At 34.7% G+C, this 23,875-nt stretch overlaps 3 protein-coding genes across 7 annotated transcripts; 2 read left to right on the plus strand and 1 right to left on the minus strand.

Annotated features, from left to right (window-relative positions):
- Window positions 1–515: 515 nt before the first annotated feature.
- Window positions 516–6,851, plus strand: LOC108453619 (alkaline ceramidase-like). 3 transcript variants are annotated; one of them, XM_017751860.2, is made up of 5 exons: window positions 516–996; window positions 1,278–1,403; window positions 1,602–1,730; window positions 3,255–3,583; window positions 4,914–6,851. In XM_017751860.2, the coding sequence occupies exons 4-5, from the start codon at window positions 3,333–3,335 to the stop codon at window positions 5,425–5,427; spliced, it is 765 nt and encodes a 254-aa protein (XP_017607349.1). In that variant the 5' UTR covers window positions 516–996; window positions 1,278–1,403; window positions 1,602–1,730; window positions 3,255–3,332; the 3' UTR covers window positions 5,428–6,851. The 3 variants fall into 3 exon arrangements, with proteins under 3 accessions (XP_017607349.1, XP_052875853.1, XP_017607330.1); XM_053019893.1 differs by lacking the exon at window positions 1,278–1,403; XM_017751841.2 differs by lacking the exons at window positions 1,278–1,403; window positions 1,602–1,730 and having other exon boundaries at window positions 518–996.
- On the minus strand, window positions 6,498–8,345 carry LOC108453638 (uncharacterized). 2 transcript variants are annotated; one of them, XM_053019894.1, is made up of 2 exons: window positions 7,825–8,345; window positions 6,498–7,122 (listed from the first exon to the last, which is right to left on the minus strand). In XM_053019894.1, the coding sequence occupies exons 1-2, from the start codon at window positions 8,206–8,208 to the stop codon at window positions 7,066–7,068; spliced, it is 441 nt and encodes a 146-aa protein (XP_052875854.1). In that variant the 5' UTR covers window positions 8,209–8,345; the 3' UTR covers window positions 6,498–7,065. The 2 variants fall into 2 exon arrangements, with proteins under 2 accessions (XP_052875854.1, XP_017607359.1); XM_017751870.2 differs by having other exon boundaries at window positions 6,498–6,880; window positions 7,825–8,297.
- A 912-nt stretch (window positions 8,346–9,257) lies between these two features.
- Window positions 9,258–18,121, plus strand: LOC108456664 (O-fucosyltransferase 1-like). Of its 2 annotated transcripts, XR_008272273.1 has the most exons (10): window positions 9,258–9,389; window positions 9,493–9,664; window positions 10,378–10,456; window positions 10,557–10,627; window positions 10,853–10,941; window positions 12,067–12,190; window positions 12,311–12,594; window positions 16,717–16,846; window positions 16,934–17,650; window positions 17,871–18,121. XR_008272273.1 is itself a non-coding variant. In XM_053020186.1 (9 exons), exons 1-9 carry the CDS (start codon window positions 9,382–9,384, stop codon window positions 17,549–17,551), a joined length of 1,575 nt encoding a protein of 524 aa, XP_052876146.1. In that variant the 5' UTR covers window positions 9,258–9,381; the 3' UTR covers window positions 17,552–17,773. The 2 variants fall into 2 exon arrangements, 1 of the variants encoding a protein (XP_052876146.1); XM_053020186.1 differs by lacking the exon at window positions 17,871–18,121 and having other exon boundaries at window positions 16,934–17,773.
- Window positions 18,122–23,875: the final 5,754 nt, after the last annotated feature.

Below are 23,875 nucleotides of genomic sequence, written 5' to 3' on the forward strand. Positions count from 1 at the left end.
ATAACTTTTGTACATTAATTCTAATTTCTAATTAGCACATCATCAATTATAAATTAATTATTAGAATATCTACACATATTTAACTCATTCTTTTTTAATAACTAAAGCCTAATAAGCCTTAACCAACTTAAATCATTTTTAATTTGGACTAATATTTTATGATACTAAATAATATAATATGTAATTATTCTTATTCAATATGTGATTTGCATATTTTTCAACATACTCATATTTTTAAAATATACATGAAATAATACAGACGAGTGTTGGTCATTGTAGCGACAGCACTAAAATTTTTTTTTTAAACCCCATACAATCAATAGCTAATGATTAGAAGATGATTGATTAGTTGCGGTCGACGTTGCCAGATACTTTACATTTCATATCATCCCATTATTATTTTTTAAGATAGGTTATTCTTGTAAATATTATTTTTTGATAGCTGGGTAGAAAAATCCTAATTGATTGCAGGGTTGGTTGATTAATTAGATATATTTTCAGAAAGGAAACCGGAATGCTGGTGTCTTGAAAAGTGATTTTGTGCCTCTGGTCCTTCAGTTGACGGCTTTATTAATGGCTATGTAATGCAATTGTTTCACTTACTATATCTGTACTTGGTGTTGTAGAGCGGACTGTTTAAATATGTTCCTTTTATTACTTAAAATATATTCATACCATCAATCAATCAAATAAAATCAGCGAAGATTCGATCTTTAGTCCCGAAAATCTCAGCCGTCGAACATCTTAATCCAACGTCTACAAAAATGCCTTCCTCCTCCTTTCCCTAAATATTCCACTCTACGCGGCCCTCGCTTCCTTCCACCCCCAGTTTCTGTTTCACCCTTTTTTCTTTCTATTATTTTTCCCTCCGATAACCCAAAAATTAAAAAAAAAAAGAAAAAGAAGCCCCAACATATTTAAAAAGAAAGAAACTGCGAAAAGAGATGTTTGTAAATTGGTTTCGTATGCAACGTCAGATCTGATTTGCTTTAAAAGGTTAGCTTCTATTTCACTTTCACTTTCATTTTCTCTTCTCTTTTCCTTTTTCTATTTTTTTGGCTTCCATTTTTGGTAAAATGTATGCCCAAGCTTTGACATTTAAACCTTTTACTTTTTTGCTTTTTGAGGAAGTATTACTAGATTAGGTCAAATTTCAAAGGAATGCTTCTTTGGGTTGAGGGTTTTGGAGGGTAGTGCTTTATGATTTATGGATGGTTGAATTGTAGTTTTCCCCTTCTCCAATTTCTGAATTTTGTTATTGGTTTTTCTCAAGGTAGATAAATAGAGTAGAAAGAACTGGCGTTTGAAGAGGGCATTTAAGTGCTACAGTTGCAGGTTGTCTTTCCTGAGAATAAGTTGGGATCCGGGAACTTCCCTTTCAGTCTGCCAAGGCTGTTTTCTAGGTAGGAAGGAACTTAGATTCAGGGACTTTTTGTGGGCCGGAATTAAGTTATATTTTTCCTATGAAAAAAAATGTAATTTGATCATTTTAATAATCTATTGTCTTTATAATTTTTAAAAGATCAAAATTATAATTTTTATATTTTGGGGTAAAATTTTATAAATTATAAAAGGCTAAAAGGGCAAGTTTTCCATTTTAGGGCCCGCACCCTGGATCTGCCCCTGCTTAGATTCAAAGCTTTGGTTAAAGATGGATGGAAATTTGAAGTGCTTCAATTTAAGGTTCTGTCAGATTCATTATGCGAAATGGGTTTAGCGGAAGTTTTAAGGTTAGCAAAATTGGATCTCGGTAGTTAATTGGCTGAAGGTTTAACTCCTTGTTTGAGTTAAAAAGAAATTTATTAAACAGGTCCACATAGAACCAAAGTGATATGCAGTTACCAACTTTTACTGGAATTTGATAAGATTGCTGCGCATATAGGAGTCTGATAATGGGATGAATTGTTTGGATCATATGGGATGTGCTATGTAGCTTTCTGCAGCATGGTATTACTATTTCTTTAGATGACAGTGGCAAGAAGGACCAGAAGTAGAATGGTTTTCAAGTTTGTGTTGAGGAATATGAAAATAATGATGTGGTTTAGGGAAAAACAAAAGTAAATCAATAGAATTAGGTTGAATAAACGAGTAAGTAAGTTGGAACTCTAGAAAACTTATGGTTATAAAAGAGCCTCTAGTATTTCTCTGTTAATACAATGAAAATAATAAGAACAATAACAATATTGTTGCTGTAAAGCTTACGTTTATTTATACTAATATTAGACTTTCTTGCAAATAAACTTTTAATCCTAGCCCTAGATTTAAACGCTAAAGAACTAATAATCGTAGCCCTAGTGATTCGCAATATTGTCTAATAATTAATAAATATTACTGAAATAAATAAAAAAAATTTTAAAGCTCTGGCGTCTAATAAGCACTTACTTTTAGTTCATATTTTATATAGAGAACAATATTAATGATGTTGGCTGTAAAGCTTTCGATTTATTTTTACTAGGCTTTCTTGCAAATGAAGTTTTTATCTTAGCCCTAGATTTAAACTCTAAAAATATCTTATAATCCTAGATCCAGTCATCCACAAAATGTCTAATAATTAATAAATATTACTGGAATAAAAAAATGAAAAATTAGAAGCTCCTGCGTCAAGTAAGCAGTTACTTTTAGTTCCTTTTTTTGTATAGAGATCTGTTTTGGAGTATATAGTTGTCGTTTGCTGCACAGAGATGAGTGGAACTAAATATGGACGGATAAGCTAGAAACTGAGTTAAAAAAGTTTCTTACTGAAACTCACAATGTGGCAAGCAGGTGTTACATGCATTCTAGGTAGTAATTGTGGGTTTCTGTTCTTGACTTATTTTCTAGATCTATACCTGTCTTTAGATGCCTAGTCTGTTTTGGTGTTCTGAAAACAGAACAGATTGCCGTTGAATAGGTTGAAAATGGTTTTAAAGGCAAAAATAATGTAAAATTGCATCAGATGGATGCAGGAATCCTAATACAGCTAGCGTAAAAGGTTTTTAAGTTCCTTAATGTGGAGTTCTGCGGAGTCTGATGTCAAAAATGAATTTACCTTATATTGAGACTTCTGTGAGAAAACTTTATGAACTAATGCTAAAATGTCAATTCGTGTTTCTCTTCTATTCTGATATTCCCTTTATGCTATGCCCTGTGGCCCTTTTTAATTTGGCCAAGTATGTGTCTGAATTGGTGTACACTTGCTAGTTTGACGTGTTGTTTAATTGTTTACCATGCTTTATTGACCATACAATCGCAACTCTTATGGACATAAATTGCAGCATCTATGACATTTATGAAATTATAGCAAAAGGTGTCTCAGTTGAAGAATTATACACCTTTGGCGTGTTCAGTTTAGAATGGAAGGTGGATTGTCTAGCTTCTGGGGTCCTGTCACAGCTGCTGAGTGGTGTGAGAAAAACTATGTTTACTCATCTTACATTGCAGAGTTTTTCAACACAATATCCAATGTCCCATGTATTCTTTTGGCACTCATTGGCCTTATAAATGCGTTAAGACAACGATTTGAGAAGAGATTTAGTGTCCTTCACGTATCTAACATGATACTTGCCATTGGAAGCATGCTATACCATTCCACACTGCAACATATGTAAGTATTCTTTTCAACTCTTACATTTACATTTGTGTTCCCTCAAAATTCTTCAGGTATTAGGTGAATGTCTTACTAACAAAGATCTAATGTTAGTATTGTTTTTATATGTCAGATTGGAAGAGCATTTTTCTCCTTGTTTGATTGGTTCCAGGAGTTCGCTACCTACTTGTGTGGTAGTCTGACTCCATAAGTAGCAAATACTACAGTTAGCCTAAGTTTTAATTCTTATTCTTACCACCGGAAATGGACATCCACCTGTTGTCAAACTTGAATAAAGTACTCTTTGGCAGAAGTAATGTTTGATTAATGTCTTAGGTTCAAAAGCTTCATTGGACGAATAAAAAAAATGATGTTATGCCTAAAGCTCTTTTTTGACTTGTCTGCACTTCTGTGAATGGCTCCCTTTGCTCTGGCGTTCCTTGAGCACATCTTTCCAAGATGTATTGGACTAATGCCTATGTTTCCATCTTTTCCTTTCTTTTTTGGTGAAGGTGACGGGAAATTTGAAAGGCTTCAAAAGGCAATATTTCAATATCTGATCCCTTCTATATTTCTACCTTTTACATCCTTTCATAAGTTTCACTAGTGTATTTGGGCTTTTAGTCCTTTATTTCATCAGGTTGTTTTTTACTAGATCGTACTAACTCATACCCTTCATTTTGTTTTAAATCTATTACTTGAAAAGTAGATTTTATAGTTTTTATTTTCATCCTTTTCCCATAAAGGCTTACACCTAGCTCCATGTTAATGTGTGTGTCTCTGTTTCCCTCCAGAATACGAACAATGAAACACTAAGATAAAGAGAAGGCACTGCAGTACTTTTATTAGTTTGATGTGATGCAAAAGGCATTTGACGTTGTTGATAACCTGAATGTTAAAACTTTTCATTGCTTGTAATCATAGATAGAATGGAGGGACTCCTTTTATGGGGCATTGGATCTGCAGATCCTATATGCTAATTATATTGTTGTCTTTTGAAGTTCACTGGGGGCTGCTTGATTGTAGTAGCTAGGCTGGTAAATGTATCTGCCCCATGCAATTCTGTCTACAATTGAATAGCTTATTTTCATTTCCACTTTTTTTTTTTTTTTGGGTTCGCGGAAATAATGAATAAAAACTGAGGGTTTATTTGATAAATCATTACTGTTTCTGGTATCATCTCTTTTTGATGGAAAACCTTTTTATCTTTTACTCTAGAAAGTAGGCACCCATGGGAAATATACTCGAGAAAACATTCATTTCTCCTATTTTGAAGACTTGTAAAATTTAAAGCAGTTTTTTATTTGCCAAGTTGGTTTTGAAGTGAAATTCTTTTAATTTATTTCAGGCAACAGCAAGGTGATGAAACACCGATGGTATGGGAAATGCTTCTATACTTTTACATCCTCTACTCACCAGATTGGCACTATCGAAGCACAATGCCTACTTTCCTGTTCCTTTATGGAGTTGGATTTGCAATAGTCCATGCTCTCTTACGCTTTGGAATTGGCTTCAAGGTGCATTATGTCATTCTCTGCCTTCTCTGCATCCCTCGCATGTACAAATACTACATCTACACTGAAGATGCCTCTGCAAAGCGACTAGCAAAGTTATATGTAGCAACATTATTCCTGGGGAGTATTTGTTGGCTTGCCGACAGGTTGTTCTGCAAGGAGATATCTAGTTGGTACTTCAACCCTCAGGGTCATGCGCTTTGGCATGTCTTGATGGGCTTCAATTCATATTTCGCCAACACATTTCTGATGTTTTGTCGTGCTCAGCAGCGAGAATGGGACCCAAAAGTTGTTCACTTCTTGGGATTTTTCCCATACGTTAAGATTCAAAAACCAAAGAGCCAGTAAAAAACTTGCTCCCTAGTGATTTTGGCAGGCCGGTAGCAGGCATAGGAATCACAATTCATTTTTTCCCTTTTTGTGTCTTTAAGAAAAGGATGTAAATGATAATTGAATGTTGATAGTATTGTTGGGACTTTATTTTCAGAGTAATGCTAGTCTTTTCCAGGAAAAAAATAAAAAAAAAAGAAAAAGAAAAAAAGAATGGGAAGTAGTCTGTCCCATAATTTTACATCTTATTCTTCTGTCAGTTCTTCCAATTCCCTCACCCTTTTGTAAAATAAAGTGAACGAGGTCGGTTGGTCTTTTAATTGTTCATATGCCATGAGATTCCATGATGTCGTTTGTTCCAGAATTGTTGATATGCTAGATTCGCTCTGTTTTGTCTTCCAACTCTCAACCCTGGAATTTTCCTTTTGTACCAGTTTCAAAGCTTAAGATCAATATGTTTTTTAGGCTTTAAACTAAAAAACACTATTAGGGCTATTGTATGAGTTGATGGTACATGGGAGATTCGATTGAGAACCACGGTCTTTGTTAGTTTCTCCTGTGGAGATCCCTTGGGGGCTACTGATTTTCTTTAAGGCACTGTTCAGTAATCAGGAGACACAGAAGACCAAAGAACGGAATTAATTGGACTTTCTTCTTCATTGTCAGAGGGAACTTGGTTTTCAAGCTCTATAAGATCCAACTTGGATAACATTTTGTTTGCAAAACTCAAAAAGTTAATCGACGGAAGCATCATCATTTCTGCAAACTGTCAGGCAGGCTCGTATTTAACAGGCCTTGTATAGAATCTTCAAGTCTCTTCCACATTCCATAACATACTTGCCCAGATTGATTGTATATAAAGTTACAATATATGTATATACATATATAGAAAAGCTTAAAGTTGAGCATAGCTGTATCAAGCATGTATCCAACACTCATCTCAAGTTCCAAAAGCATAGCTTGAAAAAGGGTTAAAGCAACCAGCTTACATTGTTAGCTCAGAAGGTTTAGAGACCAACAGTGTGGTCTGTTTGTAGAAGAAAAGAGTAGGATAAAGGCAATAAAGGCAAGAGTGAGAGACAAGCTGATTCACTTGAACAGTTGAATAGCATTCAGCCAATAAAGTATATATATGCATGCTTGAATAATAGTCCAAAACTTACTATAAATCTTCAATGAAGCTGTTACCAACAAACCACATTGATGCAGGGTTTTAACAGAGATAAACAAACAGTACACAAACATTTCCATTAGTCACTAGATTCACGTAAAATCCTTATTTTATGTTCTTCGAATTTAAAGGAAAAATCAGTTAAAAAACAATGGCACTAAAGATCTTACTCTCCAATTCCTGTTCTTCAATCCACATGGAACTTCTTCTACGCACTAGATCTTTCGCCTCTTTCTTCTTATTCTCATGTAGCGTTTGTTTCATTCTCCAATTTTCAAGCTTTTCTGCTCTTTCTTTCAACTGCATTCATGGAAATAGAACCTTGACCATTTGATAAAGACCAAGATTTGAAGGATCAAGTAACTTCATATTCAAATTGAGAAGTAGAAATAGGGCCATAGATATAAGGTAAGGCTAGGGGCTTAACCAGGCCGAGTTGAGCTCAAGCCTGAAAGAAACTTGAGCTTGATACAAAATCAATAAGATTAAAAAAAATCCAGCTTCATTCTCCAATTTTCAAGCTTTTCTGCTCTTTCTTTCAACTGCATTCATGGAAATAGAACCTTGACCATTTGATAAAGACCAAGATTTGAAGGATCAAGTAACTTCATATTCAAATTGAGAAGTAGAAATAGGGCCGTAGATATAAGGTAAGGCTAGGGGCTTAACCAGGCCGAGTTGAGCTCAAGCCTGAAAGAAACTTGAGCTTGATACAAAATCAATAAGATTAAAAAAAATCCAGCTGCTTGAGATCGGCTCAATTCCCATGCTCAACTTCAAACTCAATAATGTTAGTAGTAAGCAGAAGTATATCATCATGTTGACCGAGATCAACCGTAATTACCATATCACCTAGCCATGGTAGAATGAGAATCAACCATATCCACCAAGGCATCAAGGGATAACAACTATTATGATATAGGATATCCATACAGTCAAAGTGTAAATGCCAGTATAAATTTAGTTCGTCGATTCAATGGAACAAATGGATAGGCTTGGGAGATTCTCCTACTCAACTTAAACTAACGAATAAAGGTAACAATAAAATTTAATTTCTTAACTGAACATTAACTTTATTTTATATATAAACTAACATAATCGAAAGATAGGCAAAGGAAATTAGGGTTTTGAATCTGGTGTTTCACTTAAACAAACCTACCAATCCCAATTTCCAATTTTTTTAATTTTATAACTGAAATTCATCATAAAATTCAAGAAACAAAGTATGAGTGGTAGAAGATTACCAGGGTTTGTCGAAACTCTTCTTCAGCAACCATACGCTCTTGAGCTCTAACCTTAGCAGCCTCAGCCTTAAGCCTTTTACGCTCCTCATTAGCAACTCGTATAGCCTCTTTCCTAGCCTCTTCTTTTCTGAGCTTCTCAAGACGCAACAACTCCATCTCGTGGATGTACTCCTTGCGTACATTTTTTACTTGCTTGGCGTAGTCTCGTCGCAACAGGGCGAGTTTCTTCTCGGCCTCTTTGGGGTTGTTGGGGGTCTTCCAGCTGCCCAACAAGGAGTTGGGATCTAAATATTTGTGGGTTTTCTGGTGGTGGTTCTGGTGGGATGATTTGGTGGAGAATGAGCGGGTGAGGGTTTTGGAGAGGGTCCTGAAAGAGTTCGGCATTACTGTGTTCTTCGAAGCTACTCTGCTGCTGGTGGAGAAAGAGGAGGGTTTTGTTTGTGTTGGGCATGGGCTACTCTGCCATTAATGGAGGCCCAATCCAAGAAACAGTTCCAATTACTCAACACAACCGCCTAATCCCATCGTTCATTTCCCTTCTCCAAACTACACCCCAGTTTTCACTCATTAATCATTATTATTATTTTCTAAATTTTTTAAGGTTTAATTCTAATTTCGTACTTTTATTCCTCTGTTTTAATTTGTCGGAATTTGTTTTTACAAAAATTAAGAAGTTGATCAAATTAGATAATATCATGATAGATCGATGACTTGAAAATTAACCGTTCATTAATTTTATATGTAAAGAGTTAGTAATAGTTTTGTAATTTGTATAGCAAAAATAAACTCTTCAAATTTATGTATTTAACTAATAATTGGATTAATTTCTCATTTTTCATAAAGTACAGATTAAATTTTGACAAATTAAATGATAAGGATGAATTTCTCAACTTTCTTAACATAGAGAGATGAAATTTAGAATTAAATCTTTTTTTTTAATTTTTCTGGGAGAAAGGCACCTGTTTACTCTTTGAATTTGAAAATTTTTCTTAATTTTGTCAAGTTTAAAGATTAATGTGAAAAAATAAAATTAAGGAACTAAGTTGACAACACGAACTAAAGTATGCTTTATTTCTCATTTATTTATCTATTTTGAGTTAAAATATGTATTAAGTTTTTGTACTTTTGTATATTCAACATATAGTTCTTTTACTTTTATTTATAGGAATTTAGTTCTTTACTTTTTTATAGGTTTAATTGTTAGTATGTTAAAATTTTTCTATTAAATTCATTGATTTGATATTTTAAAATAAAAAATACTCACTTGATAGTCATATAACAAAAAAAAAGACAGTTGTAATAAGTTTGAATTTAATAGAATAATTTTAATAATTTTAGATCCAAAAAGTAGAAGGATAAAATTAGTTAAAATAAAAGTAGTAAGACTAAATTACAAATGTACAAAGAGGGCAGGGAGCTATAGCATATTTTAACCATTACTTTGACTAATTTCAAGGTTTTACAGCGCGGCAAGTAAAACCGACAGCCAGAAAGAAGGAAATTTGTAAAAACATCAGATCTGGGAATAATACATTGCTTTTTTTGTCTTTCGTAATTATGCGGAGGTTTACAAACTAACTAGTTGATTCGTTTTTCCGTTAAAAATTTCGGTTTTCCGTTGAACCAGACTGCCATTTTTTAACTTCTTCTTTCTATTTTGTTGCTTAGGTCGGGGCTGCATAGGCAGCATGGGAAACAAGGAGCTGGAGGAGGAGGAGTAGGAGCAAAGGGAATTTACGCCAAACTAACGATTGCCGTTGTGGTGCTTTTGATCTGCACGCTCTCGCTTTTGTTTTCGGCTACAATTGGCGGAAATCGCGGATCTCTAGAGCCTTCCGAGGTTAGTGGTTCTTGTAAAGAGTTAGGATCTGATCGTCTTGAATTTGATCCCTGGCTTTGTGATTAAATTTTCAGTATTAAGCGAATTTGCGGATTGCTTCTATTATCAGATTGTTGAAACTTAATAAGGCGTAAATGTTGTTAGTTTGTTATAATGGGTAGCTAAGTTTGTTGTCTGAGTTAGTCTATAGTAATGCTCACGCTCTATAGAAGCCTTGGGGGAATCTCTTGTTTGATGCGTCTGCAAACCATCTCATTTGGTCGGTACTTTATTTGGCGTTTGTAATGTACCTCATAAATTGACCTATTTACTTGCATGAAAATTCATCAAAGTGGAAATGTTTTATTTATTGCATTGGTTTGGTTTTATGCTAATTTGCTAGGATCATGCGGATTAAGTCCAAGAGGATCATTAGCTAGTTTTCAGAGACTTTAGGTGTTTTTATGCATGATTCCGCTTCCTTTAACAATATTTGTTGATAGGTTTTTGTTATCTTTATAGGAAATGGTTTGAGATAATCATAATAAAACAGTTCCTCTGTAGTCAGATGCTTGAGACTGGTTGTTGTATTATTTCATACTATATACCTGTGGGAGCTAAACCAGTGAATAGGATTTATTCTCGCCCTTTCCCACTTTTAATGGCTGGTCACCATTGTCAATCACTCTAACCTTTGATCATTCTTTTGTCTTTTTTCTGAAATATTTATTCAGATCAATGCAGAAGAACTTTGGGAAAGTGCCAAGTCTAGTGGATGGAGGCCTTCATCTGCTCCACGATCTGACTGGCCCTGTAACTACTCACAACTTTCCCAAAGAAAAAAAATTATGTTTGAATTGATTTTATGTAAAAATGTAAGTTCCTTAGAATTCTTATTGCTATATTCTGGCAGCTCCTCCAAGGGAAACTAATGGTTATCTTCGAGTCCGTTGCAATGGCGGTCTGAACCAACAACGCAGCGCGGTTTGTCTTAACCTTTTTGCTGTAAATTCTACTCTATCATACTCTGTGTTTCCATGGAAATCAAATGGGTGCAAGCCAGCTTGAGTTTTTATGGTTATGTTTTGTTTTAGATTCTTAGTGTAAAAAGGCTTAAAAGTTTAAAATAGAGTTAGATTGTGTTGATATTGCTTCTGTGGTTTATAAATTTTAAATAAAATATTAAGTTTGCTTCTTTTGGTGTCCTAGATCTGTAATGCAGTTCTTGCTGCACGAATTATGAATGCCACACTTGTACTGCCTGAGCTGGATGCAAACTCCTTTTGGCATGATGAAAGGTAAAATCTTGTCTCGTCATTTCCTTACCCCCTTTTTTTTTCAATTTATTTGAAATTCACTGGGTACTTCTATAACAGAAGCAGTGTACGTGATGAGTATGGACACAGATTTTAGATGGAAAATTTTCAGATAGAATTTAAACATTTATTTAAACAGTGCAAAAACTTAATGGCTTGGCAATTATAGGCATTTTCTTTTTTGGAAGCCATAGGAAGTGAAATTCTGATTTCTTGGATTTGGCATCTTAGAGAGGCTAACAGAAGATTATTAAAATTTATGATTGTTTGCAATATTTTCATCTGCATTTGTGAAGCTTAATGTGTTCTCTTGCTGTGCATGGCTTTATCTTTTCTAATTTGTTCACTGGGGAATAGGTGGCTTCCCCTCTCTGCTACTCTTCTAATTGAACTTGCTATGGTTACGGCAAATTTGTGTTAATTTGATTGGTCAACTTGAGTCATCTTCATTTCAATTTATTATGGTTCAAGTTACCTGTAAGTTTAGAGAAGTTACTCAGATTTTTTTGTATTTATCATTCTTAGTTTGTTTGGTGAACTGGCTCCTAAACTAAGAAATCCAAGGATTATTAGGAAGAGAACCACTAGCAGTTTGGAAGATCCAACTAGGATATGAGCTTGCTCATGAACTCGAATCACTTTCTACATTATTTTCTGTAGTTTTTGGTTTGGTATATCTGCTTTATCTTTGAGAAGCTTTTTATACTGCAATGTGATTGAATAGAGTGATGATTAATATATGATTTGCTCAGGCCATAGTTTCTGTTCTCTAAGATATCAGAAATTTTCAGCAACTGATGTTTTTGAACTAGTTATTTAATCAATTCCATTTCTAGACTTTTTTTTCTGCCGTTTCTTCTCCCTGAAACTTAAACCACCATTAATGTAGAGATCTTTTGTGAGTTTACAATAATTTTGTGCAGTCATTTTTATGTTTTAATTTATATGGTTGCTGAATATTAATTGTTCACCTTCCTAACAAAAAAATTAGGAATATATACACACATCACATGGAATGTGTTTTCCAGCTCTTTATTGAAGCAATATGCCACTGTACTTGTGGACCGTTTGCAATTAAATTGTAACGATACCATCTTTTCTCTCCAGTGGTTTCAAAGGTATCTATGATGTTGAGCATTTTATCCAGACATTGAAGTATGATGTACAAATTGTGGAAAGCATACCTGAAATCCAAAAAAATGGCAAAACCAAGAAGATAAAAGGGTATCAGGTGTGAAATATTGGAGCCATCGATTATAATAATCAGTTAGGCAAATAATTTTTAAGTTTTGTAGAAGTTGTTGAAACTTATGTCTTTTCTCTGCTCTTGCTTCTTTGTCTATTCATTTAGCTTCGCCCCCCGAGGGATGCTCCTATCGAGTGGTATACAACAGTTGCTCTCAAGAAAATGCAAGAACATGGTGCTATTTATCTGACTCCCTTTTCACATCGTCTTGCTGAAGAAATTGACAATCCCGAGTATCAACGGTTGAGGTGTAGAGTTAACTATCACGCTTTGAGGTTCAAGCCAAATATTATGCAGTTAAGTGAGTCAATAGTTGATAAACTCCGGGCACAGGGTCATTTCATGTCGATCCATCTTCGTTTTGAGATGGATATGCTGGCATTTGCTGGGTATGTTCTTTTTGTTATCATTTTATATCTATGTTAATTCATTCACAGTTGCCATAGGTTGTCTAGGCTATGCATTCATTTTGCTTGGGGCTTTGTGCCTGAATAGCCTTAGCTGTAACATTAAGAAATATAAAATCTTTCATCTCCTTATACAGTGCATGCAAGGTCAGTGTGCATCTACATATCATTGTTTGAAATCATTATTAGTGCATTATGAAAGTTTTCAAGAGAGCATTTAATAGAACTGTTCTGTCTTTTATTAACTAAACAACTGAATTTAAATAGAGAAAAAGAGTATAACCTAATTGGGAAAATAATTCCCTTATTCTAATAAACTACTAAAACATAAGGAAAATAATTCTCGATTCTAATCAACTACTAAAATAAAAATAAAATATTCCTAGAATATCTTAAATGATTTATTCTAAGATTTATTTACCTAAATAACTTTAAAATATATCCCCAAAATATATCGGTTTCACATATTTCAACACCCTCACTCAAGTTGGTACATATATATCAATCATGCCCAACTTGCTTACAAGAAAATCAAAGCTTGTCTTGGAGAGCTCTTTGGTGAGTATGTCAGCAATCTGTTGTTTTGAAGGAACAAACGGCATGCACACTTGGCCTCCTTCAATCTTCTCCTTGATAAAGTGTCTATTAATATCAGCATGTTTAGTTCTGTCATATTGGACTGGGTTGTGAGCAATACTAATAGCAGCTTTGCTATCTCAGTACAACTTCATTGGTGAACTTATTGGTTTCTTCAGCTCTTCCATAATTCTTTTCAACCCTTTCTAGGTGAACTCTTCAAGTATCTCAGAATTCGAAACACTGCTTCTTCATGTTCCTCCATTGGGGAGTGCATAAATTGACTCACTAAACTCACTGTAAAAGCTATGTCTGGCCTTGTATGTGATAAGTAAATTAACTTACCGGCTAATCTTTGGTACTTCCATTTATCAACTAATCGACCTTTTTTATTTTCTAATTTTACATTTGGATCAATTGGTGTGTTAGCTAGTCGGCAACCACTCATCCCAGCCTCTTTTAAAAGATCAATCACATATTTTTTTTGAGAGACCACAAGACCTTTTTTTGATCGAGCAACTTCCATTCCAAGAAAGTATTTCAAAGGACCCAAGTCTTTGATCTCAAATTCCAATGCTAGATGCTCCTTGAGACACTTTATTTCATCCACATCATCTCCTATAAGAATGATATCATTGACATAAACTATAATAACTGCTATTCTACCTCTTTGTGAGTGTCGATAGAACATTGTGTGGTCAGCTTGCCCTTGTGAATAACCTTATTGTTTAACAACTTGAGTGAACCATTTAAATCAAGCTCGAGGAGACTGCTTTAGAGTATACAAAGATTTCCTGAGCTTACATACTCGAGTTCCAAATTTTTCTTCAAAAATTGGAGGAGGATCCATGTAAACTTCTTCTTCAAGTTTCCCATTTAGAAAAGCATTCTTCATATCTAGCTGCTGTAAGGACCAATCAAGACTAACAGCAATTAATAAAAGAACTCTAACAAAATTTAATTTGGCTACTGGAGCCAATGTTTTAAGATAATCTATCTCGTATGTTTGAGTGTACCCTTTAGCCACCAACCGAGCTTTGTATCTATTTAAAGATCCATCCGGTTTGAATTTGGTTGTCAACACCTATTTACAACTCACAGTTTTTTTCCCTACAGGTAATTCCATTGTTTCCCTTGTACCTGTTTCTTCAAGAGCTCCCATCTCCTCTAAAATAGCTTCCTTCAACTCAGGAATTTGTATAGTATCTTTCACATTTTTGGGTATTTTCATAGTATCGAGACACAAAATAAAGGATGAGAATGTCGAAGACAAGGCTTTATAGGACACAAAGTTAGACATGGGATATTTGACAACATTTCTAACACCTTTTCTTTTAACAATTGAAAAATCTAAATCAAAAAATTCATTGGTTAGATTATGAGCTTTACCTAGATTTTTGACAAGATCTTGCAAGTTGGATTCTTAGTGATGAATATGGTTGATTCCACTTTCTTGATTTCGATTTCTTCTTGAGTAAGAACAAATGTAACATCTATGGTAACAATAATCTTTCTATCAATTGGATCATAATATTTGTAACCTTTTTTATTAGAAGTATAGCTAACAAAGGCGCATTTTTTTGCTCTAGGATCAAGTTTGCCTTGGTTGTGAAGATGAACAAAAATACTACACCCCAAAACTCGGAGGGATAAATCTGTGATCAATTTAGAGTTAGGAAAGTTATCTTTAAAGAGACGGAAAGGAGTTGTATAGTTTAGAGTTTTACTAGGCATTCTATTAATAAAATATGTAGTCGTTAACAAGGTTTCGCCCCAAAGATAATGTGGTACATGATTAGTGAACATCCAGGCTCTAGTTATTTCCAAAAGATGCCAATTTTTTCTTTCTGCAACCCCATTTTGTTGTGGTGTATTTGTACAAGAGCTTTGGTGGACTATACCATGTTTGGTTAAGAAAACACCTAATTGGTCACTAAAAAATTCCCCTCCATTGTCACTCCGAAGTACTTCTATTCTCACATCAAATTGTGTTTTCACCATAACATACAAAAATTGAAACATATTTTTAACTTCAGACTTATCTTTTAATAAAAACACTCAACAAATGTGAGTATGATAATCAATAAATGTGACAAACCAACATTTTCTTGAAAAAGTTGAGACTTTCGAAGGTCCCCAAACATCACTATGAATTAACGAAAAGGGTTTGGAAGCTTTATATTTTTGAGGTGGGAAGAATGACCGATGATGTATAGTCAATTCACAAAATTCACAGTGATATGAAGAAAGACTGTTATTTTTAAATAGATCAGGTAACAAATATCTTAAATAGTAAAAATTAGGATATCCAAGCCTATAATGCTAAATCATAACCTATCAAAACGAGAAGCAGTATTTAAACATAAAGTAGTTGGTGGTTAACTTAGATGGTCGTCGTCAAGAAAGTAAATTCCACCAGATTCATTAGCATTGCCAATCATTTGCCTCGAGACTATGTCCTGAAATTTACACATAGAGGAGTCAAATATAACATAACAATTCGAGGACTGGGATAATTTATTGACCGACATGAGATTACAAGCTAGATTTGGCACAGGTAAAATATCATGTAAAACCAAGGAAGACGAAATTTTAACAGTGCCTTTCCCAGCTATTGCTGAGAACGACCCATCTGCTACTTTGATTTTTTTGTTTCTTGCACAAGGTGTGTAAGTTGAAAAAAGAAAATGACTACTAATCATGTGATCACTAGCTCCAGAATCAACGATCGCCGAGTTTGTTTTACAAGACTTGACACTGAAAAAATAGAAAAATCAATACCTGATTGGGCAAAGGAGGAAGAAGGATTATTGGATGAGTTAGGAACAAAAGAATTCATCCGAAATTGTGGTAATTGAAAAAGCTTATGTAGATGCTCTAATTGTTCCTTAGTGAATGGAGATCCTTCTAGAGAACTTTGGCTCTCATAATTTTCATTAGTTGTTTCAACAGTGGAATTTTCTTCTTTTGTTTGATTGTTGGATCTCTTATCTCCAGTAAAGGTTGTTTTAACCATGATGCTACTAAAGATTTAACTTAGCCTTGATACTACGAAAGTTTTCAAGAGAGCATTTAATAAAACTGTTCTGTCTTTAATTAACTAAACAACTGAATTTAAATAGAGAAAAGAGTCAACCTAATTGGGAAAATATTCCTAAAATATCTCAAATGATTTATTCTAAGATTTATCTACCTAAATAAGATTTATTTACCTAAATAACTTTAAAATATATCCTCAAAATATATGGGTTTCACATATTTCAACAAATTAAAAATAAGTGAGGTTGATTTTTGTTCTATAACCATGTATAGTCTGTTAAATTTTATGCTAAGGATGACGTGTTGGTTGGGGTACAATGCAATATTCTGTGAATATACCCATTTTGAAGTAATTATATATCCACTATCACCATTTTAATCCACTTGATGTGTACATGTTTTATTGAATAATAACACATGTTTGGATGTAATAAATATCATGATATGCATGAGGACTTTGACTAGCTATGGGCTTGAATGGTTTTATAGGTGCATTGATATTTTTAACCCAGAAGAGCAAAGTATATTGAAGAAGTATAGGAAGGAAAATTTTGCAGAGAAAAGACTTGTCTACAAAGAAAGAAGGGCTATTGGGAAATGCCCATTAACTCCAAAGGAGGTAGCATATCTTGTCAATCGTTCCTCTACACAGGGAGTGGCGAGAGAGATGGTTCTTATATATAAATACTGACTGTTCAAACTACAGGTTGGTCTTATCTTGCATGCTATGGGATTTGACAATTCTACCAGGATATACCTAGCAGCTGGTGAATTATTTGGGGGAGAGCGTTTTATGAAACATTTTCGGGATCTTTTCCCTCGCCTTGAGAATCACAGTTCTGTAGACTCTTCAGAGGAACTGGTTACGAACACTCAGGGGTTGTTAGGCTCTGCTGTTGATTACATGGTTTGTCTTCTTTCTGACATTTTTATGCCAACTTATGATGGACCTAGCAACTACGCCAACAATCTACTAGGCCATCGCCTCTATTATGGTTTTCGGACCACAATTAGACCTGACAGAAAAGCTCTTGCTCCAATATTCATTGATCGAGAGAATGGACGGACAGAAGGTTTCAAAGAAGCTGTTAGGCGTGTCATGCTTAAAACAAACTTCGGTGGACCTCACAAGCGGGTGTCACCTGAATCTTTTTATACAAATTCTTGGCCAGAATGCTTCTGTCAAGTATCACCTAAAAATCCTGCTGACAAATGCCCACCAGATAATGTTTTGGAAGTTCTAGACAGCCGGTTGGAGAACAAAGTGACCAGTGACCCAGAAACCTTGGCTGAAAAGAATTCAACGAGTAGGACAGAAGGATAAAGTGTTTGCTTTAGACTTTTACTATGGTATTATTGGTATATATCATTCCTAGAAACCACAGAAAGGAATTGGTTTGTCTGGGGTTGTTGAGCTGTTCAGGTAATCTTCATAACTGATATCTGTTATTTAGTAATTTTTGATGTTCTTTCAAAACTGATATACTATAAACCACATGTTCAAAACTCTAGGAATTATAGTGAACAGAATTGCTAAAAATGAAAATTGTTCAACTTAAACCACTTTGAATGGATAGAACAGCTAATAACTAGTTTCAGAAGATTTTCTAGGAGATGCCATAAATGGGCATTTGGTTCTGCAGGTTTTTACATTTTCAGTTGCAATTTTGGACGATGAAGACAGGCCATTGGAACAAATTGGTTGGAACACATGAACCAAGTTTATAATTGAGAAGGTATTTACTACAGATTGGATGGTATTGTTTTACTACTGAACTCTAGCCACTTAAAACGAGAAAAAAGACTCCATGAATCTGGCCTGAAAGTCTTTAGAGGAAAGATGATGATTATTTAAATTATGATTCAATGCTAATGTTGATTGAGTTGCATATGACTGACCAAAGCATGTTATTTTAGATTTTCATTGTAGAGATATTAAAAGTTGGATGTCATTAGAATTTCGAAGCCATCATCATCTGTTTAGGTTGATATGGATGATGGATTAGTGGAGAATGTTCTCACCGAAACCATTGTAGACCCAACTTTTAGCCCGGGCCCATACATATACAAAAAATAAAACAAAAAACAACAGTATCAATTTTTTAGTCAGCCCAATTACATAAAACAACCCAAATAATTTTGGCCCGTTTACATAAGCCCAATACTCATACTCTAACCTAAGCAATCAGAAAACTGAAACCCTAAATCCTTAAAAGCTTCAGCCTTCAGCCACGATCACCTCCGTCATGCACGCACGCCTTACTCCATGTTCGCACTCACGTCTTCATGACGTGCAAGTTGAGCAAAAATAGTCAAAAAACTGTTTATATTTTGGCTATAAAAGCCTTCGTTTTTAAGTGTATGGGGTTTTTTTTTTTTTTTTAGAGAAATAGAATAGAAATCGAGCACAAAAATTCACACGAGATACCAAATACAAGCAAAAACGGCGAGTGAATATTGGTTTTTATTTTGAAGGTGATTGCATATTTTTTTCCCTATTACTTTCGGCTCTTCATTTAGATTCTTTTGCATACTAAAGTATAAGGGAGAGAGAGACTTACCGCTCCGTTGGAGGACCGTTCCTTGCAGTTGGTTTCGGCGGTGGTTGGGGGCTGTTAGCCCTTCGGCTGTGGCAAGAAGAAATAAGAAAGTTTTAAACTCTAGGGTTTTTTGAAATCAGGGGTTGAAAATGTTTAAAACAAAAATGGTTTAAGTCATAAAATTAAAACAGCACCGTTTGGTGTTGGGCTTATGCATTTTGGTTAAAAGGGGGGAATTTGCGCATTGACTCCTCTCCTTTTGTACTGATTTGTAATTAAAACTTATTTGCATTTCCCTTGTTTTTTTAAATTGTCCTAGAAATTTTGTGCGTCTATTCATCTCGGTCCACGCTAGAATGAATCGCTTTGCAGCATTTTCAGTTTTAACCCTCGAACATTTGGGCACGCTTTATTTTGGCCCTCAATTCTGTTTCAATAATTTGTATGATTTATAAAATATCTCTTTGATTTTGGTTTTTTTTTCAATTTAGTTTTTAGCCATTCATTTTTAAAAAAAAATCATATTATTCTTACGTATTATTTTGGGATTATTTCATTGACTGCGCATTGTTTACATTTTATTTTTCATGTGCATATCCTTATGTTTTATTATATAATATACTCATCTTAAAATTTCCTCTTATGTACATTCTTTGTTTTGATATTACATTGTTATTATTGTATATATATTATTTTTATATAAAATTTTACCTCATGTATATTATCTATTTTGATTGACGTATATATTATTTTATATATTACTTTATATATATATATATATATATATATATATATATATATATATATTGCAATTTCATTTACGCATTATTATGTTATCTATGTTTGTTTTTTTATACACTTCAAATTTTCATATAAATATTTACCTTATGTCATTTTTTAAAATTCATTTGTATATTACTATTTAGTACTTTACTTATTTATATTTTTCTTCTTATTTTAAATTTTTGTATCTATGGTCGATTTTCAAATTTTTGTATCATTGCACAGTAATGTTTTAAATTTTACTTTCCACCCTATTATTCATTTTAGTTTGTTTTAAAACTTAATATTTTATTTGTATAGTTTGCTTGGAATTTCTTATAAATTGGCCTAATTCGTTAGCCTTCGGACATTAGTGATGGTATTTATATAGTATATGATATGTTGCTATTGCATGCAACTTGGTTCTTTGTATTTTCCTTTTTATTATTCACGTAATATTATGGTTGTATATATTTATTTCATGCTCAATTCAATGCTTGAATGATTGCTATTTTCATCGGACTTTAAAATTTCGAATGTTTTTTTTTGCCTAATATCAAGTTTTTTTTTTACCTTTAAATAAACTAAGCAAGTATATCTTGAGCCGGTTTATAATTGTTTATTTAGAAACTCCTCAAAAAAAGGCAATGTTTCGTGTTTGAAAATTCGAGAAATCGTGCCCTAACGTGCTGGGTTTCATTTTTTCGTTTGGCCAAATAACGAAATACCCTTTTAAGATTCATTGTGCGTTTTGGAAATCTTGAGCTGATCTCAATTTTGGAGACTTAAAATATCGTGTCCTAACGTATTGGGTGCGGTATTTTATTCCTTTGGAATGTGTGAATCTTAAATCCAACTCGAGTTGTTCACACTTTTTTCTAGGGGATCGTATTTTTAAGGTTTTTTTTTCAAATTTTCAACATTTGGACATTAATTAGTCAATTGGTACCAATTTTGGGCGTTACGAGGGTGCTAACCCTTTTTCGTACGTAACCGACTCCCGAACCCTTTTCCTCAATTTTTGTAGACCCAAAATCATTGTTTTAATAAATTAAAATATTTTATTAAAATGATCAAGGTGACCCGATCACACCTCAAAAAAGGATCGGTGGCGACTCCGTACCTCTTTTTTAAAGCCGACCCCCGTTTTTTCAAAATAAAAATGTTTTCGACAGCTAGGCAACTCTGTTGGGGACCAATAAGAGAGTCAAGCCGTAAAATTATTATTTGTTGTCGTTTTGTCGAAAATTTAAAATTTAGATTTTAACATACTATCCTTTTATTGCATTTCATGGGTTTTATGGTTTTTGTCATTTTATTCGTGTTTTGCATTTTGAGCTTTTTATATCCCTTCATATCATCTTGCATGACCGTTGTGGTCGCACCTTTTTAAGTGGGAGTGAGAGACTACGCCTTCGTGAGGTTTTCACCTCCGCATGGGCTAGTGGACTGCTTCTGGGATACATCCGTACCTATGTCTTTGTGAGGTTTTCACCTCCGCATGGCCATAAAGAAATGTATTCCCCTGAACTGAACTTGATCCGTATGAGCCTATAATGGGTAAGGGTTGAAGAATCTTCTGGTTCAGGTACCATTTTCTTAGAACCGAGCCATATATAGTGAACTCTAGGAGCTCGCCCTAGGTGGAGCTATGTTGAATTCTAGTGATTACCCAGTTAGGTGTTTAATTATTTTTTATTTGCTTAAATTTTTATTTTTCGATACTAACTTGTTGTGTTTTGTTGTGATTATGTTTTGTATGTCATTTCATATTAAAGAGGTGTCGATTTCTGTTCGGTTGCTAAATTAGAAAGCTTGTTATGGAGAGTGAATTCCTTGATAAAGTTGAGGATAATGCGGCTGTCCGTATGTGGTCAGAGAATATGCAACTTGAAAAAGGGGATAACCTAGCTGAGGGGTATACATCGGGGTTGTCGGGCTTCACTTGCATCAATACGACCTAAAACGAGTTCCAGGAATTGAGAGCTATATGGGCTCGTTGGGATGATGAGACCAAGCACCTATTCTATCAAAGTTATGGTGACTTACCCTACCTGCTCGATATCAAGGTGGACAAGTACTTGTTTCGGGCTATGGCTCCGTTTTGGAACCCGGCGTATAGTTGCTTCACCTTCGGGAATGTGGTGCCTACTGTGGAGGAGTATACAGCTTTGCTTCGTTGTCTAAAGGTTCAAGTTGACAAAGTTAATTCCAAGGCTACTAGTGCCCCAACTTTTGTAAAGAAGTTAATGAGTATCACTGGGATGAGTGAACAATGGTTACAGCTCGAATTCAGCAAAAGGGTGATTGTAGGTGCATTCCTTGGGTAAGTTTGAGGGACCTGATCGTAGCACATCCAGATACAAAGAGAAAAGTTGACGTCTTTGCCTTGAGTATCTATGGTTTGGTGATTTTCCCCAAGGCTTTAAGGTATATAAATGAAACAGTTGTCGATTTCTTTGATCGACTTGATAAAGGGGTCACACCGGTGCCGGCAATTTTTACTGAGACATTCAGATCCTTGAGTGCATGTCGGAGGGCAAGTGAAAGTAAATTTATAGGATGTGCGCAGTTATTGTTGCTTGGTTCCACAGCCATTTCTGAAAGGTGGATAAAGTTTCCTATCGGGTTTTTTTCGAGAGTTACTTCCCGGTAAAGGAGATAGCAGCCATGTCTAGGAGAGATGACATATCAGGAGAAAATTGGATCGCGCTCCTCTGAAATTTTCAGGAAGAGGATGTTGAGTGGAGAGCTCCTTGGTTTGTTCCTGATGAGATCCTCTATTGGTGCGGGAGTTTTGATTGGGTACCTTTACTTGGAATTTGGGGAGCTGTTGGATATGCCCTTTTGCTCGTTTTAAGAAAATACAAGTCAAGGTAGTTTATACCGATGACACATGGATTAGCCCAGAGTGAGTTCGCGTATAAGGAGAAGAATTATAAGAAGAAGGTTCAAGAGATTTCTGATGCTTGGAAACAAAAATGCCAGATGAAGAAATTGGCTGTTGGATCAATGACGACTCCTGAATACAAGGGGTTGTTAAGTAAAAGAGTTAATGATAATATTCTCGAGCCGAGTTTGGAGGATGTTCGTACTATGGAAGAATATTTGCAAGTAACCCTCTCCAAGCTTGAAATTGTAAAACGGGACTTCGAAGAGAGAAATGCGGAGTTAAGGAAAAAGATAGAACAATTGGAGGAGAAAAATATGCATTTGAGATTGGATGTCGACGTTCAAAAACTTGAGGCCGAGAAGTTGAGAAAAGGGAAAAGGAAGGTTGAGGAAGACTTGGATAGTTTGAAGACCGATTACAAGAAGCTGCGTATGTCGATGAGAACTGCTGGATTGGGAAAGACGTCAGAGTAGTGGCGACTAGAAGTTCAAGAGGAAAAGGCTAGAGCAAATCAGTGGGAGAAAAGGTTTCATGATGCTCGAGCACGTGAAAGCGCCTTAAAGAAGAGCTTGGTTGAAGGCCAATGTGAGAAAGAGATGTTGGTAGCTTGGGTAGCGGAGCTAGAAAAGGCCCTGCATCAGTACCGTGGTCGTAACTCTGATATTGAATTAAAAGCCAGCTTGAATAGGATTGAAGGTAGAATTGAGTTACTTGAGTCGAACAATGAGCAGTGGAAGGAACAGCTCCGCCGATCGCAAGACCAGGTCAGGGATAGAGTTCATATCATGGGTGAAACCGTGGCTCAGATTCGAGCAGTGGCTGATTATTTACAAACCTTAGCGGTTCAGGTTGACGTGCTAAGTGTGAAGTATGAGTTAGAGTCAGACCGAGGTCGTGAGCTAGTTTGCCTTCTTAAGAAAGTTAAAACTTTGAGCATTAGGCTAAGTCATATATATGATCTATTTTATGTAAAGGATTTTTCTTTTTAATAAAATTTTTTAAATGGAATTGAATTAGAATCGACGTCTCTTTAGTTTTGCATACATTTCATGCATTTGCATTGTAATACCCCTACCCGTATTCATTGCCGAAATAGGGTACGAGGCATTACCGGAGTTTACGAATTAATTTTTTTTTATATTCAATATAGCCCTTTTATAAATATCTAACCTTCCCTGTAATATTAAATCGAGACCAATCCACATCAACCAAATCAATTCAACATATTTTCATGATAGATTCATGCATTTATATAAAATAACGTCATCACATATCTATAACCAGGTTTGTTAACCATACTAATGGCTAACTTTACATTCATTTCACGTTAACATTTACTTTGTTAGTTTATACATGCCATTGATTTCCAAAATAAAGTTTCTTTATATACCGAAATCCCGAGGTTGACGAAGGTGATGTGTCTCCACCAAATCCGACCTCCGAGCTCTTAACA

This window comes from Gossypium arboreum, chromosome 10 (assembly GCF_025698485.1).
Source record: "Gossypium arboreum isolate Shixiya-1 chromosome 10, ASM2569848v2, whole genome shotgun sequence".
In the NCBI taxonomy this organism is placed as follows: Eukaryota; Viridiplantae; Streptophyta; class Magnoliopsida; order Malvales; family Malvaceae; genus Gossypium; species Gossypium arboreum.

What these genes read in the sequence shown, in the direction of transcription:
- LOC108453619 (XM_017751860.2), top strand. Translation starts at nt 3,333, where the DNA reads ATGGAAGGTGGATTGTCTAGCTTCTGGGGTCCTGTCACAGCTGCTGAG. An exon ending in CATTCCACACTGCAACATAT is followed by an intron (nt 3,584 to 4,913) that starts GTAAGTATTCTT and finishes AATTTATTTCAG; the next exon opens with GCAACAGCAAGGTGATGAAA.
- LOC108453638 (XM_017751870.2), bottom strand. Translation starts at nt 8,208, where the DNA reads ATGCCGAACTCTTTCAGGACCCTCTCCAAAACCCTCACCCGCTCATTC. An exon ending in AAGAGTTTCGACAAACCCTG is followed by an intron (nt 6,881 to 7,824) that starts GTAATCTTCTAC and finishes CCATGAATGCAG; the next exon opens with TTGAAAGAAAGAGCAGAAAA.
- LOC108456664 (XM_053020186.1), top strand. An exon ending in TCCTTTTGGCATGATGAAAG is followed by an intron (nt 10,942 to 12,066) that starts GTAAAATCTTGT and finishes TTTTCTCTCCAG; the next exon opens with TGGTTTCAAAGGTATCTATG. An exon ending in GATATGCTGGCATTTGCTGG is followed by an intron (nt 12,595 to 16,716) that starts GTATGTTCTTTT and finishes ATGGTTTTATAG; the next exon opens with GTGCATTGATATTTTTAACC.